The sequence below is a fragment of the Protopterus annectens genome, chromosome 14.part0, assembly GCF_019279795.1.
Source record: "Protopterus annectens isolate FY-2018-M chromosome 14.part0, PAN1.0, whole genome shotgun sequence".
In the NCBI taxonomy this organism is placed as follows: Eukaryota; Metazoa; Chordata; order Ceratodontiformes; family Protopteridae; genus Protopterus; species Protopterus annectens.
The window spans coordinates 1,053,493,077-1,053,509,820 of record NC_056748.1 but is presented as its reverse complement, the minus strand read 5'-3'; the positions used below and the strand labels follow the sequence as shown (position 1 = coordinate 1,053,509,820).

At 35.2% G+C, this 16,744-nt stretch overlaps 1 protein-coding gene across 5 annotated transcripts in view; it reads right to left on the bottom strand.

The window, feature by feature from the left end:
* CCSER2 (coiled-coil serine rich protein 2) overlaps positions 1-16,744 on the bottom strand; it is a 1,462,971-nt gene that overhangs the window by 583,993 nt on the left and 862,234 nt on the right. For all 5 annotated transcript variants that reach the window (XM_044056871.1, XM_044056872.1, XM_044056868.1 and 2 more), the window contains one exon: positions 1,392-1,478. In XM_044056871.1, coding sequence (XP_043912806.1) covers positions 1,392-1,478 — 87 coding nt within the window. The remainder of the gene's footprint in view (positions 1-1,391; positions 1,479-16,744) is intronic.

Below are 16,744 nucleotides of genomic sequence, written 5' to 3'. Positions count from 1 at the left end.
ATTTATAATTTCAAGGAAGTGTTGGGCATGACAAACTCTGCCAGTGTAGGTCAGCCAGTTTTTTTTTTTTTTTTTTTACTTTTTATTGAAATGTTATAATAAAAGGGAAAACACAATAAACAAAACAATATATAGAATAAAAACAAGTAACTATTTACAAAGGGCCACAGCATAGACTGTATAGCAAATAATTAAATTGTGAACAATCAATATTTTTCAAGAAGATTTTTATGTTTTAAGCAAGATTTTTTAAATATGTCTAACATTTGAAGTTCTCATCTTTAAAGTCAATAGTTCATTTTTCCAAGCAAGTTTTGCTATATTAATACATTAAATAAAGGGAGGAGTTGTTTTAGGTCAGGCATTTTACTGACTGATAGCTGAAGTGCCCTGGTAGACAGGTGTTAGGTTTGATGAGGATTTCAGCTAAGTTGTTACAATATTTATCATGCTCAAAAGGGGACACAAGATGGTTTTCTTTGGACATCAAGAAGTTCAAATGTGGCATCCTGAGGAATCTGTTGTAGGGTGGTGAGATCCTTGACAAATAGTTATACTTCCCCATAATTACGAGTAGGTTTGAAGATTAGACAGGCACTATATTGAGGTACAGGGGGAGTGCTTTCATTGCTTTGAAACAATGCCTTTTTAATTATGCATATACAAATGTGGCCAGGTTGCTGGACAGCCTCAAATTTGGGGATTATTTAATCATTCTAGGAAGACCAAAGTTCTACACTATAACACTCTTCTCATCCATTCATGAATACAATAAAGCACTCTGTAGACTTCAAACCAGCAAAATGTGAGTCTGAAAACATGATGTCTTAATGTAAAATTACAGGACATATTTACTCCCCTCAAGATGTCACTAATATTCTATTTCCTAAAGCTTACTTTGCTGACTTTTGTTTTATCAATAAGGTAACATCTAACCCAGTTGTGTTTGAAAGTCTGTGCATAAAAAGCACCACTTAAGATGCTAATACCACATCAGGAAACCTAAATAGAAAAAAAATAACATGAAACTCTATTAATAACTTCTTTCAAGACTAATATGCACTGTGTGTGTGTGTGTGTGTGTGTGTGTGTGTGTGTGTGTGTATGTAAATCAGAACATATCCACACTGTGAAACGCAATCAAGCTTCTTGACTGCCACTAAGTCAGAAGATGGAGAAACCTCTAAACTAAAAAGGGGACTCAGCAAGACCAAACAATATTACCTGTTTATACTTTCAGTCTTATTTCTGCAATCTGCAAAAATGTATCATGTTGCTTTTGGTATGCTTGTTAAATAATATTTTGTCTTTCAAAGGTTATGGGTCCCACAGAGTGTTTAAGATGTCACAGAAAAATAAACAATGTCAAGGGTTAGACATGCTAAACTCACCAGCTGCAGCTGGAGATGCTGAATTTTGGCATCCTTATTTTTCACGTCTTCCTTAAGTTGTACATTCTCACTCAGAAGTTCTCCAATCTGAAACAAGAATAAAAAAGCTTGTAAATACAAGGAATAAATACAAAGATTCAGTTTACCCTTCTCAGGAAGGGAACTCTCCAAGTTATAGAAAGATGAGATCCAATGTGGCACAACCCAATTATTTTTTTTTTTTCAAAAAAAATTTTTTATTGGCAATTTTCTTTTAATACAATAAAAACCAAACAAGTTATAACAAGATAAATAAAATGCACAGTATACTAATAAAAATCACAAAATTTTAACAACCATCCCAACAAGCTGTCGATAAAAGAAAACATAATATAGCAATAATTAAATAGTACTGAATATTAGAAATAAATTACAAAACACTGGATTAACTCAAGTAGAAATAAGGAGAAGTGTATTAACTTTGAAGCAAAGTTTTAGATAAAGGGCGCTCTTCTTTGGACTCTTACTAATGAATTTGTGTGAAGCCATGTAAGTAAGTACCACTGATTTAAAGTTATTCCAACTAAGCTTAGTACGGTCCATCCAATTTTTTGAGATGTATAGTTTCATGAGTGAACATAAAAAAAACAAAACATGGGTATCAAATAAAGAAAGAGTACACATAGGTATGTGAAGAATGGCTAGTTCCCAACAAAGGGTCAATTTGTGGTACCCCATTTTTTGGAGACGGACCTTTAACGAAGTCCAAAGTTTGTGAGTATGATAACAAGACCAAAAAATATGAAATAAATCAGCATAGGGTGCTGAGCAGCAGGGGCAGGAAGGAGATTTATTGGAGTCAATTTTTGCTAATCTAGCCGGAGTAAAATAGGTATTATTATTAATCATTAATTGTGTGTAAAAAAGATTCTTAAAGGGGGAGAAATTGATAGTGTTCTTTATGGACAAGTGTTTTTGATTATGTGAAAGAAGAGGGTGATAATTATTCCAATAATTTGAAAAAAGACATGGACTACTATTTATCATAGATGATATGAGTTTATATGAATTAGAAATCATTTTCTTGGGTAGAGTAAGATTATGCAAAACGGATTCTAATAAGGATATATTTTGTCCATTATCAAAAAGATGTATAAATTTATACTTAATAATATCCCTCAATTGTCTGATTATCGATAAATATTTTTTATTTATTTTCAATATTACACACAAATTAGATAATGATTCATTATTGTGTTTGAGTATATCCCAAACCACTAAGTTTTTGATTAACGGGAAATTAGAAAGATTAACAGGAAGATTATTAATCGTAATATTAGGATTTACGTGTAAGGGTTGAAGCAAAGGGAAGGTTTTATCAAGATTTATAAGTTTCAATAAATTTTGAAAAATAATAACCTTATGTTTTAAATTATTTGAGAGCTTGAGATTTTTTAAGGAATCTTGTGAGAGAAAGGGGAGGGCCTCTGGATTTAAATTCAGACTCATAACATGTTGAAACCATATTTTAGACCAGAAAGGATAAGAGTTATAATCTACTAATTTAAATTTGGAAATACATAATAACCTACTTGCCGAAATTATTAAGTAGTATAACTGAAAATTTGGAAGTCCCAACCCTCCACCCGATTTGGGAATAGTTAGTTTATTATATGCAATTCTCACAGATTTGGGATACCAGATAAATTTTGCTAAATCCCTACATATCTTAGTCAAAAAAGACTTTGGTATTACCTGATCTACAGAGTTGAATTGAAAGAGGATTTTAGGCAGAATATTCATTTTAATTATAGCAGCTTTAGACAAGAGAGATAATTTCAACTTCTGCCACCTAAGAATATCAAGAGTTATTTTGGACCAGGATTTAAGGAGATTATTTTGAAATGTAGATGAATAATTATGATCAAAGGAAATCCTAAATATTTAATATCTAAAGTAATTTTAAAAGGAGATATAGGAAAATAATTTGGGTTGTATCCCTGAAGATTTATAGGAAAGATGTGAGATTTCTGAAAATTAACTTGATAATCTGAAGCTTTTGAAAAGGCCTCAATGGAAGATTCAATCTTATGAAGATCAGTGTTAGGAAGTTGAAAATAAATGATTAAATCATCAGCAAAAGCTGACAGAGATACTTTAGTATTCATTACTCTAGGAATCGCATGAAATGTATTTGATTTTATATAAAGAAATAGGGGTTCAATGAATATATTAAAAGGAAAGGAGATAGCGGACACCCCTGTCTAGTGCTATTAGTTATTCGTATTGGTTTTGACAGAATTTTGTTTATCCATAGACAAGTCGAGGAATTATTATATAAAACTTTAATCATGTCTATGAAAGAAAAGGGAATATTGAAATATGATAAGGAAAGAAAAAGAAACATCCAGTTAACCCTGTCAAAAGCCTTTGCCGCATCTATTATCAAGGCATAAATTGGATTTTTGTCTTTTTTTAGAATATGCATTAATGAATCTAAAGTTAAGGTATTATCCCAAGTATGTTTACCTGACATAAAGCCTGATTGTTCCATGGATATTATAGAAGGAAGAATTTTTCTAAGTCTATTAGCTAAAAGAGAAGCTAAAATCTTTATGTCAATATTAATCAAAGAAATGGGACGATAATTGTGCGGATCTGATTTGTCCTTTTGATTTTTTAAAATTAAAATCGTTTTCGAAGTATTCCAATAAAGATCTGAAATACCATGCTTTATTACATAATTATATACTTTTAACAATATAGAAGAAATCAATAAGTTATAAGTTTTAAAGAATTCAGCTGTGAATCCGTCAGGACCAGGTGATTTCCCTACCTTAATATTCAAGATAGCTTCTTGAATTTCTTGTAGGCTTATGGGAGCTGAAAGCAAGTCACATTGACTTTTACTTATGGAGGGGAATTTAATAGAATTGAGAAAATCAATCATATTTTTATGCGTAGTACTACTCGTATTTCCTTTAGAATATATGTCAGAAAAAAGGTTAGAAAAAAGTTGTATTATTTCTTGGTCAGAGTTATAAATCTTGTTATCAAAGTGTAAGCGAGATATCTTAGGAGGTTCTTGATTGTTTCTAATTAATTTTGCAAGGAATTTAGATGGAGTTTGTGCCCATTCAGAGTAAGTTGCAATCATCCTTTGTTCAAAAATGGTTAGATTCTGTTTATGTAATTGAAGTAATTGGGTTTGCAAATCATTTATTAAATTATCTCTATTGGAGTCTACATTAATTTTTTGTTGTTTTTCTAATTCAAGAAGTTTATTTGTAAGTTCAATTTCTTTGGCTTTATATTTCCTTTTAAGAAAAGAGGCTTTATTAATTAAAATACCTCTCATATAAGCTTTACAAGCCGCCCATTGTATATCTAAAGGTATATCAGAAATATCCAGATTAAAGGTAAAATTAGATAGTGTTTCAGTGATTTCTTGAGTAATGTCTTTATTACAAAGTAAATTATTATTAAGTGTCCAATTATTATAGTTAGAAGGGGAATTTTTTTTTTGAATAGGGTTAATATTTATTGAAATCTTAGAATGATCAGATACAGATCTCGGATCCAAGAAAAGAACAATATCAAAGTGTGTGAAAAATTCCAAGATTAAAAAGAAGTCCAATCTTGACCAAGATTTGAAACATTTTGAATAGTAGGTATATAACTCATCTTTCGTTATTTGGTCCTTCAAAGAAACAGGGTCAGTAAGACTAAGGTCATACATCAAATCTTCCAAGGCAGAGGAGGATTGGGTATTGTACCAATAATAAGGAGATTTATTAGAACGATCTACAATAGGATCAATAACAGCATTCCAATCACCCCCAGCTATAATATAATGATCTTTAAAGGTTGCTAAAATATTATGAATTTCTGTAATAAAAATATATTGTTGAGAACACGGGCCATATAAATTAAAAAATAGGATAGGTTTGTTAATATTAGGAAATTGAGATAAAAAAACACCATCTACCATTTACATCAGACCTTATATTAAATATGGTACCTTGAAAAGATTTTTTGATAATTATCGCTACTCCTCTAGCATTAGAACTATTACCTGAAGAAATAATAAATTTCACCCATTTCTTTTCTCTTTCTCTTGCCCAATCCTTATCATACATGTGCGTTTCTTGAATGAAACATATATTAGCATATGATTTAAAAATCAAGTGACAGATAAGCGCCCTTTTAGACTTGTTTTGCAACCCTCTAACGTTCCACGAATCTATATATAAAGTCATAGTACAATAAGCATAGTTAGAACTAGCATATATTTGTTGTAAAAGAAAAAAAACCTAGATAAATAAAGACGGTGACCTTGTAAAAGCCAAAAGCGCTTATTTTTATTCGCAAATACACAGCTGACTTTTATTTTCAGTCTTCTCCTATATTTTCCATTCTGCCCTTTATCTATAATTATAAAATGACAGTGATAAGAAAAGAAAAAAGGCAAAAAAAAAAAAGAAATATGACAGCAAAGAAAATCCTTCCACAAATCCCCGGTGCCTACCCACCCCTCAATACTAATGGAAGGAAATAATATATAATACAACTGTAAACCTTTTGATAGGTTAGCATAATAATTCTTGTTATAACAAATAAAAAAGAAATAAAAATTAAGCAAAAAACTAATACTACAACAATATGTACATATATACAACACACAATGTTTCCAAGACCCGGCTATGTTAGAACCCATAAACAACACACTCACGAGTTCATATCCAGAACATTGAAATTAGCCATAAAAAGAGAGAAATAAAATTAACTAACTAACTAGAATCTACATATATACGATTTTAAAAAATTGAATCTAAAAAATATTAATATAATGTAAACATTTGTATAGTATATACATAAAATAATTAAACACATTAAGATTATATTTTAGTGCATATTAAACAACACTAGTAAAATTTAAGATAAGAAACCAACATGTAAGAACTGCTGCACTCAATACACGCACATACTGAACTAAAGTTGCGAATATCCCACAAAGATGATGTGAGAAGCCACTTGCATCATTAATGGATCATGTAAACCAGTCCACCATAGCATGCATTAAGGCAGACATCATCAAATAATACACTTGGTATATACTAAACTATACCTCCATTTCTTAACTATCTACACAATGAAGTACAGAACAATGAACTGTCATTGTAGGAAACCTCAGGAAATGAAGCGCATCAGCACCTCAGCAACTGTACCATAAGCAAAGGTTCCGCCTCTTACAGTTATCATGAGAGCCAGAATTCTCACGCAGCTCCACAAGGAGGGAATGTATCAGGAGTATAATCTCCAGAACTAATCATGACTCCATTTACAGTCGCAAATTCCGGAACATCACGCCGCATATACTGACACCTGAAGAAACATACAGTCATCCACCAGCTACCCGAGTTTTTTCTCACTTAATAGTTCAAACTAGGCGTTTATCAAAGAAATCACGCCACACCAAAACTAGTATTAATCCAACAGCAAGGCTTACTTACTTTGTTTGTATATTTGTCAACGATAAGCCTTCACATCCAACAGAAATAGTCCTTGAACAACCACACATGCTGTACAAATGACTAAATGAAGAAAACACTTGCACATATCAGCGCTTGTAAAAACAATACTTCTTCCCAGCTCCATTGTAAGGCAAATTGACAAACTGAATACATTTTTATAACACTGGATAAGAATTAAAGGCTTTAATAAATGCATCTTTAGCTTCAGATAGAGTACTTACTGAATATTTAGTCTCTTTATATGTAAATAAGAGGACACTCGGGTACCTCATTTGAAATCTTACATTTCTTTTAATTAAATCAGCACAGAAGGGAGCTAACTTCTGCCTATTCAATTTTATTTGGTGTGGCAAGTCTTGAGTAAAAGTAATTTTATGACTGTTCCATAACAATATTTTTTGCTTTTTTGCTGCCTGTAGAATGTTTTGAACATCCTGAAAGTTCAGCAGTTTTGTATAGATGATGCGAGGGATTTGTGAATCTTGTCTACGTCTAACAGCTCTATGCGCCCTCTCAATTATTACTTTATCAGCTGTAATACTCGGACCCAAAAGTGCACTGAAAATCTGACCACAAATTAAAATAAGGTTTTGATTATCATATGTTTCAGGTAAACCCCTAACAATAATGTTATTACGTCGGCTTCTCGCTTCAAGATCTGTTAATTTAGATTGTAATTCCTCAATAAGCACAGAGTTATTCTTTGTGACATCAGATACTTGACTTATTTTAAAGTCATTTTTTTGTGTTTTTTGCTCTAGTGTGTCAACTCTTTGTACTAACTGATTAATAGATTTAGTAAGTCCAGACATTTGGTCAGATATACCCTGAATTGCATCCTGAATTGGTTGAAGCGCTACTTTGAGATCGTCGATGTGAAGATTCGGTTCAGTTTTTGTCTTAGCACTTGTTTTATTACTTGAAGAACTATTATCCAGAGATGTTTTTGAAGTTCTCAACCTTTTACAAGTGTTATCTTTCTCAGGGGAGAGAATTGAGGAGATTTTTGCCTTGGTACTCTGGGCATCCATATTCTCCGCACTTTCTGTCATAACTGGATTCCGATGTACAGTACAGAAGCGAGGAGCGCCAACTACTAGAAGCGCAAATCCTGTCAGGCACAAAATTTTCACACAGGCCTCCTGGAAACTCGTATTCCTTATCCCAGAAACTGGATAAAGAGGAAAAATTTCAGTTTTTACCAGAAAACAGACCTCCAACTATTTTCAGATATGTTGTATTAGTCTCTTATGTCAGCGAATAGTAATTACTACTGTTTAGAAACAATTAAGGCTACATAAAGTAAAAATTAACGGTAGGAACTCGTGGATAGGGTGCCAACTAGCCGACCACCATCTTGGAATCACAACCCAATTATTAACACAACTATTATTAAAGAAAAGGAAAGCTTTTCTTCAGTATTTCCCATTGTGCACCCCCTAATTTTAAAAAGATAGGAAGTTTTTCTTCAGTATCCCCAGCTAACTTTTACAGGTGATAGTCTGCAGTGGCTACAAAGCAATAGAGTTAGTAAACTTCAGCACTATCAGAAAAAAAAATTGTCGGGTATGCAAGTGATTTGAAATGTTCTGTTTGCAGTAACATCTACTTACTGTGGATAGTAGATCAGGGTAAAAATACAAAAGGCTGACATACTTGTCAATGAAGACAAGATTGTAAATATATGTGTAAAAGAGGTCTGGAATACAGCTACTCCCACCCAAACACAATTTCCTAAGGTTCTTTCAGCAAGGTGATATTCTCAGTGGGTTACTTGCTTGAGTGAAAATATTAGACATTTATTTATTTTGCTTTTGTTTACCAGGTTTAGTCAAAACTCCTTTTCAGGGGAGGCCCAAGGAGAAAAGCTCCAACATATTAAAAACAATTTTTAAACAGACATTCAGTAATATACATGAAGAGACATTGGGTAATATACATCAACAATTACAAATATATTTGGGTAATTAGATTACATTTACATGAAATAAACACAGCTATTACAGTATAAGAGACACTTAATATTTAGTAGATGTTGAACATTGAGCATTTGAAGAAGTGTATTAGATAGTTTGTCAGATAGATAACAGAATTTGTGATTAGTCCTTAGAAATTCAAATAAATGGAAATGAGGGAAGGAATTAAGCAGGGCATAAAATGTCAATACTGTGGTTAAGAGGTGAGGTGTTAAGCAGGTTCAGATGCAATTGTATATGGCTATCCTACGTTTTATACTGCAAGCACAGAGGTGGAAGGGGGTGAGCAGTGTCAAACTATGTATGTGGCTTGGAACTGTTAATAAAACTATTCAGGTATTGGTGATATCTGGTTGTAGAGAATAGTGAAGAGAAATGGTTTGCTGATCTGGCACACTGAAGATAACAGTGGCACTTATCCTGGAGATGTACAGTAGCAGATCCATTGAGTTGATAGGTGAAGTTTTAGTTATGGTTTTATTGAACTGCATTCTGAATGTATTTCAGTGGTAGTGGGATACGGTTCCATACTTCAGCTACAGTACTTGAATATAAAGAATCACCTGCAGTATTAGAGTATAGGGTTATAATGATTAGCAATTTTTATAAAGAACATTTTATTAGGGGAAGTAGTACTGAATTAGGTTGTTAAGGACTGTGCAATTTTTTGGCTTACTGAAATGTCTGTCTATTGTAGATGGCTGAGAAACACCTAGGTGATGTAGTTCTAGTCAGTTTAATTCTCTGTCCGAGTGCTAGACACTGCTGTGTTCTGTTTTTACAGTTTACTACTCTTCTGGCAATTTTAACATTGCTTAAGTTTATTCATTTATGATACTGGAAGTTTATTGAAGATTGAGGTATTATAAAAGAAAGTTTTCAGTCAAAGTATAGGTTATATTCCTTCTGGCCATCTCACGGAGGTATGATTTTACTCTTTATAATGTACCTAGTTTTCAATTGTTTTTTTTTTTTTTTTTTACATGTGATGGTGGTTAAATTTCAACTGCTCACCTGTGATGAAAGCCAGTAATTTTGTGTGGTTTACTTGTTTTATCATAGTGCTGTTGGTACAGATGATAGTCAATAGTGTTGTTTTGGTAAAAGTGTGTTTTGGGGTAAAGAGTAGTAGTTTAGTTTTTTTTTTGGGTTTAGAAGAAGTTATGAATTTTTTAGCCACGTTTCAATTGACAAGGAGGATTGTTGTTTATGATCTTGCAGTAAAGAGATATGAAAGAGCAGATTAGGGTCAAGTCATCAACATTCTGTATGAGGGTAGCACTTTTGCAGCAGTGCAGATGTTCAAAAGTATGGGGCATAGGAAAGATCCTTTTGGGATGCCAACACTTACTGCCAAGACAGTGCAGAAATCTTTTTTTTCCATTTCACTGCTTGTGCTCTGTTTGAAAGGAAGCCATGTAACCACTGCAGTGAAGAGTTGGTATAAGAGTTTATGTTAAAGATACTGGTGGGGAAACAGTACCAAAAGCTTTTGATAAGACTAGGAAGATGGTGGAGACTAGGTTTTCAGGATTACTATGGGTGTCAACTATTAAACTTCAGCAAAACAGTAGTTGTACTGTGATGATGGTGGAAGCCATGTTGGGCTAAAGACTGAAGATGGTTATTTATCACATAGTTGAGAAGTTGTGTATTAAATACACTCTTCTAATAGTTTTGATAATGGACACAAAATGCTAATAAGCCTATAGTTTGAAAGATAAGTTGTGTTAACTTCATCTTACCACAGCAGTAGATGATGTTCAAAATTCCTCACTGCAGTGTATTTTACATAGCATACAATTGTCCAGTCTCTCTCTCAAACCATGACTATGACTGCTGAATAGGCAGCCCAGTGGAGAGAAATCAGCTAACTGTGAAGACGTCACCAGGACATTCTTGCCCAAAGAAGCAGAAAAAGCTTATTCATCCTGAACCACTAAAAACGCAACAGAAAATCAAAAACTTAAAATCCCAATGTATGTATATATATATATATATATATATATATATATATATATATATATATATATATATATATATACACATATGGTGTGTGTATTGATATATATACCTATATGGTCTACTTCAGAGGACTGACAAACCAAAAGACATATATATATATATATATATATATATAATATATCTATATATTGTATATCTATATATATCTATATATCTATTACATATCTATATAAAGATATACATATATAATCTATATATATATATATATATATATATATATATATATATGTCTATATATATATCTATATGCATATATATATATATTATATATATCTATCTATATATATCTATATATAGATATGTATGTATATATATATATATATATATATATATATATATATATATATATATATAGATATACATATATATATCTGTGTAAAATGATCAAAAGAAAATACCTAAACTGAAAAACACTGACAGCAATGAAGTTATGCTAGGGGAAGGTTTATTCCCTTTCTTGCTGTTGTGCCAACGTCGGCGTTCGTATATATTATTAGTAGGGGATGTCGGGGGGGTGCAGCTCAGAGCTGTTGTGAGATTTTAGAGTTGGTATATATAATTTGCAGAGAGTGGGGGTGTGCAATGCAGAGTTGCTGTGTGACCTTGGAGTTGGGATATACCATTAGTAGGGGGTGTGGGGGTCCATCTCGCAGCTGTTGTGTAACCTTGGCTTTGGTATATATAATTAGCAAGTGGTGTGGGGGTGTGAGCTTGGAGCTGTTGTGTTTCCTTGGAGTTGGTATATATACTTACTAGGGGGTGTGCGGGGTGCAGCTTGGAGCTGTTGTACGACCTTGGAGGGGATCTGTACAATTAGCAGGGTCTGTAGCTTGGAGCTGTTGTGTGACCTTCGAACTGGTATATATAATTAGCAGGGGGTGCTGCTCAGAGCTGTTGTGTGACCTTGGAGATGGTAAATATATATATATATATATATATATATATATATATATATATATATATATATATATATATGTATATATATATATATATATATATATATATATATGTATATATATATATATATATATATATATATATATATATATATATATATATATATATATATATATATATATATATATATATATACACACACACACACACACACACACACACATAATTAGCAAAGGGTGTGGTGGTGATCTTGGAGTTGCTATACTCATGTAGTATATGCATTAGCAGGTGGTGTGGGTGTGCAGGAGGGGCTTGGCCCCTTGTACAAATATTGACAAATGTGACACTCTAACCACATATAAAGCCACTGAAAAATCTGACAAAACTGAACAATATTTTCTTAATGGTTTCTGCAGGGAGGCAAGCCCCCCTGTATCCCACATGTGAGGGGCTACACCCTTACACCCCCCTAATTATATATACACTAACTCCGACATTGCACAACACTTAGAAAGGGGCATAAACCCTCCCCTAATAGAACTTCAGGTTTGTCGGTTGTTAGATTAGGTACTTCCATTTTAAAAGTAATTAGACAGGCTAAAGGGTAAAACAGGCCTAGATATTGTGTTTCATTTATGCATAAAAGACAGTTAAGCAGAAAGAAAGAATAACCCTGCTGATCAAGCATGAGAAACAGTTTATTAGAAAGGAAAGATAAGCATAAGGTGTGCAGAAAATACAGAAATGCAGAATATTCTTTTCTCAAGGGAAAGATACAATCTTGCCAGTTACCGGATGTTCTTTAATGGAATGTTAGATTAAGACCAGGCCTGGGAAACAAGGCAAAGAGGGCATATAAAGCATTATAGGGTTTTGGTATTATTAAAATGTACTTCAGATACAGTTAGGGAAGTTAGTCAGTTGGTTTGTTCGACCTGTCATTACACAGAAGATTAAGTTTAAGCTTCAAAAGCTTTTTTTAAAAAAAATACAGTATTTAATTTGATTTAAACTGTGTTGAAGGAATATTTAACTGAACTGGCAGTTTTAACTCTGCTCTAACTGCCCTCCCCTCAGCCTGCCTCTGGGCCCATCTCATTTGCTCACTCAACTGAGTGCAGTGAGATCATATTCTGATTTCAGGCACTCCTACTGTGTACAAAGAGAGCATCTGGGAAACAGACAAAAAAAAAAAAAAAAGAAAAAATTAAGCTTATTTCCTGCCTTTCCTGTTAAGTGGTATAGACTGTTTGTGGGCTTCTGGGCCCCCAAGCCCTTCTGTGTTTGAGGGAAGCCTTCTAGCTTGTTTTTTTCTTATAACTAGCCAGTTTTCTAGTTTCAGCACTCAAATCTGTTTCTTTGATCTCAGCACTTGTTCAGATTATAAAAAAAAAAAAAAAAAAAAATTCATCTGCTTTTACTGTACTTGTGTTTCTACCTACTTCATTTTACTTTTGCATCATCTTAAAAACACTCAGTTGTATTTATTACTGCTTGGTGTAACTCATTCTAAGCCTTTTGGTTTAAACACTTGGGCTTCGGACCAGTTGTTTTGCACTGAGAGGGTTTGTGGTCTGCACTGTTGTGGCAGAACAGGTAGCTTACATCCTTCTAGGTTGGGAACTGCTGATTGAGGGCTCAGTGTCTGGTATTCTAAAAGTGTATTAATTCTGGTTTAAGCACTTGGGCTTTCAGGCCAGTTATTTTACATTAAGAGGGTTTGTGGTCTGCACTCTTGTGGGAGGAGAGGCTGGACTCTGCCCTTCTGAGCTGGGAATTTCTGGTTAAAGGCTTATAGTGCATGCATATCTGAACTGCTTCTTACTGAAGTTGGTAAACCTTGTTTGCTGTGGCATAGACTGGATTCGGGCCTGCTGGATCTAGCTTTGTTTGTGTAACTTGAGCACTAATCCAGACATTCTCTAAAGTATTCAATTGTATTTATTACTGCTTGGTTGTAACTTGATTAAAGTGTAGCTATCATTCTAAGTCTTTTGGATTAAGCACTTGGGCTTCAGACCAGTTGTTTTACATTAGGAAGGTTTGTAGCAAGCACTGTGGTGGCAGGAACAGGTAGCTTTCATCCTTCTAAGTTGGGAACTGCTGATTGAGAGCCCAGTGTCCAAGTGTATTAGTTCTGGTTTAAGCAATTGGGCTTCAGGCCAGTTATTTTACATTAAGAAGGTTCGTGGTCTGCACTCTTGTGGGAGAAGAGGCTGGACTCTGCCCTTCTGAGCTGGGAATTTCTGGTTAAAGGTTTATAGTGCCTGAATATTTGAACTGTATCTTACTGAAATTGGTACACCTTGTTTGCTGTAGCATAGACTAGATCCAGACCTGCTGAATCTAGCTTTGTTTATATTCTTGTTGTTTGTTTGCTTGTTATTTCCCTGGAACGCTAATTCCACCTAATACGCGGCTTCTCAGCACTTCTGTGGATCACTAGTGATATCTGCATTGCTTACTGTACTTATTTCCTTGTTTCACTTGAAAGTTACTTACTGTTTGTCGTTTTTGCATTTAGTTACTTGTAACACATTGCACTCAAGTTACCTGGCACTTGCTCACTAAAGCAATTATATAAGTCAGCACTAAAAATTAAAAGCACTACACCCTCACTCCCCACTGGCCCTTGTTTTCAATTAAGGAATTCCCAATATTATTCTAGCATGTCCAAAGGTCAGTTGTCAATCTCCTCTCCAGTCCAGCTGGTGAATCTGGGAATCTTGAGGCAATGTTATAACTGCCTCATGTACACAGACAACCCTCTCCTCCTCCCACATAACACAAATACTTGCGAGAGATGCAGCTATTTAGCCAAACTGGAGGCTGAGCTCTCTCAACTCAGGACTGGCAAGACCAGACAGGAGGAGAAGGCAACTACAGACGCCACAAAACCAGCCTCACATAATGCTACCACACCACTGAATCAAACACATAAACACACAAAGACATACTCGGAGGCTCTGAGTAAAAATTTACCTAAACAGCAGAGGCCTCCAAAGCAGACACCCAAACAACTGCTACCTCAAGACACCCCACAAGCAACACATAAACCACAAAATCAGTGTGCAAAGCAGTCACAGCCCTTAAGGCCAAATACAACACCAGACATACTTGTCATAGGTGACTCCATAGTCAGACACACTGATGTCCCACTCACCAGGCTGAACAAGGAGAGGGTCACAGGAAGCTGCCTATCGGGCGCTAGAATCCGCCACATAACACAAGCACTCGGGTCACTCCACGGCAAGTACAAATATGACACAGTCATTGTCCATGCTGGTGTGAACGACCTGAGATGTACCCCTCTGGACTACATGAAAAGAGACATAGAGGAGCTCTCTGATTATGTAGCCCAGGCAGGTATGACCCTGACCCTGAGCAGTATCCTTCCTTCACCAAGAATGATGCCACAATATAGAGACAAGATGATCAGCTTTAACAATTGGCTTAATGTCTGGTGTCATTCAAAGGGGATCCAGTGTCTGTCTGCCTGGGATGACATGCTTGACAAGCCATGCTGCTTCGCAAGGGATGGCTTGCACCTGTCACCCCTGGGATTCCGGATATTGGCTAAGGCTCTTGCCACTCCCATAGTGCCTTTTTTAGGCAAGGCTCAAATTCTAAACCTACCACCCTAGAAAACAAAAATGGGAAGAAACTGAGGGTAATGCTGCTCAATGCCAGAAGTCTAAATCTCAAAATGCACGCACTTCGAGGCCCTTCTCAGTATGGAGAACATCGATGTCTGTGCTGTAACTGAAACCTGGTTCAAGGCTCCTGAGAGCACCCCAGCACTATTAGGTTTTACCTCATATCATGCGTTCCGGCCCCAAAACCCGGACCACACCACAAAAGGAGGGGGTGTATCCATATTCATAAAGGATACCCACATCTCCAGGTTGGTGGCAACGCACGAAGCTTCGGAAACCATCCAGGTGCAACTAACCATAGGCAAAACTGCTCTACAAATTGTAGCATGCTACAGGCCACCCTCTCAAACTCAGAAACCCCACACAGCCTTCCTGAAGACACTGGAGGGTATAAATGTATCTCCAAACACCATCATATTGGGTGACTTCAACTACCCGAACATAGACTGGGAACATTACTCAAGCCCTAACTTTCTAGCCCAACGGTTCCTGGAGTTCATAAATTCAAATGCCATGGAACAGCTAGTCACTGTTCCCACGAGAGGAGAAAATATACTAGATCTCATTATCACAAACATGGGGACAAAATGCTCCACACCAGAAGTATATCCCTCAGTGGTGAGATCTGATCATAAACTAATCTCACTGGAAATCCACATCCCGCCCACCCCAAACAAAAAAGACCACAGTGAAGAACTTCTCTAAAGCAAACTTCACACTACTCAAGACTGGTGTGGTATCCTTCAAGGCCCCTGAGCCAGTGGAAACCACAACCCAAGCTGCGGAAGCCCTTACAAATGCCTTCTATGAACACCTCCAGGACTGCATGGATCAGGCAATCCCAAATAAAACCAAGACTCTTTCCACAAAGGGCAAACGTCCAGTCTGGTGGACCCCAGCCATTAACAAACTTTACAATAAGAGGAGAAAGCTATTACATGATAGAACAAAATCCATAAAAGGGAAGTCACCCCTGATCATTATTAGTAAAAAATACGAGCACTCATAAAATCAACTAAGGCCAATTTTGAGAGAAAAATTGCCATGGATTCAAAGGACAATCATAAGGCCTTTTTCAGCTATGTTAGGAGCCTGGGTGGAAACTCCCAGATATGCTCAGAATTAGTCCAAAATGATACAAAAATCACTGAACCCACAGACATTGCCAACATACTGGCAGACAGGTTCAGTGCAAACTTCACCCCCCTCTCCCCCCCTAAAGGAGAGATAACTATCCCAGCGTAGCCTCCCAGACATCTCAAATGCGCAGGTGAAAGCTGCTCTCT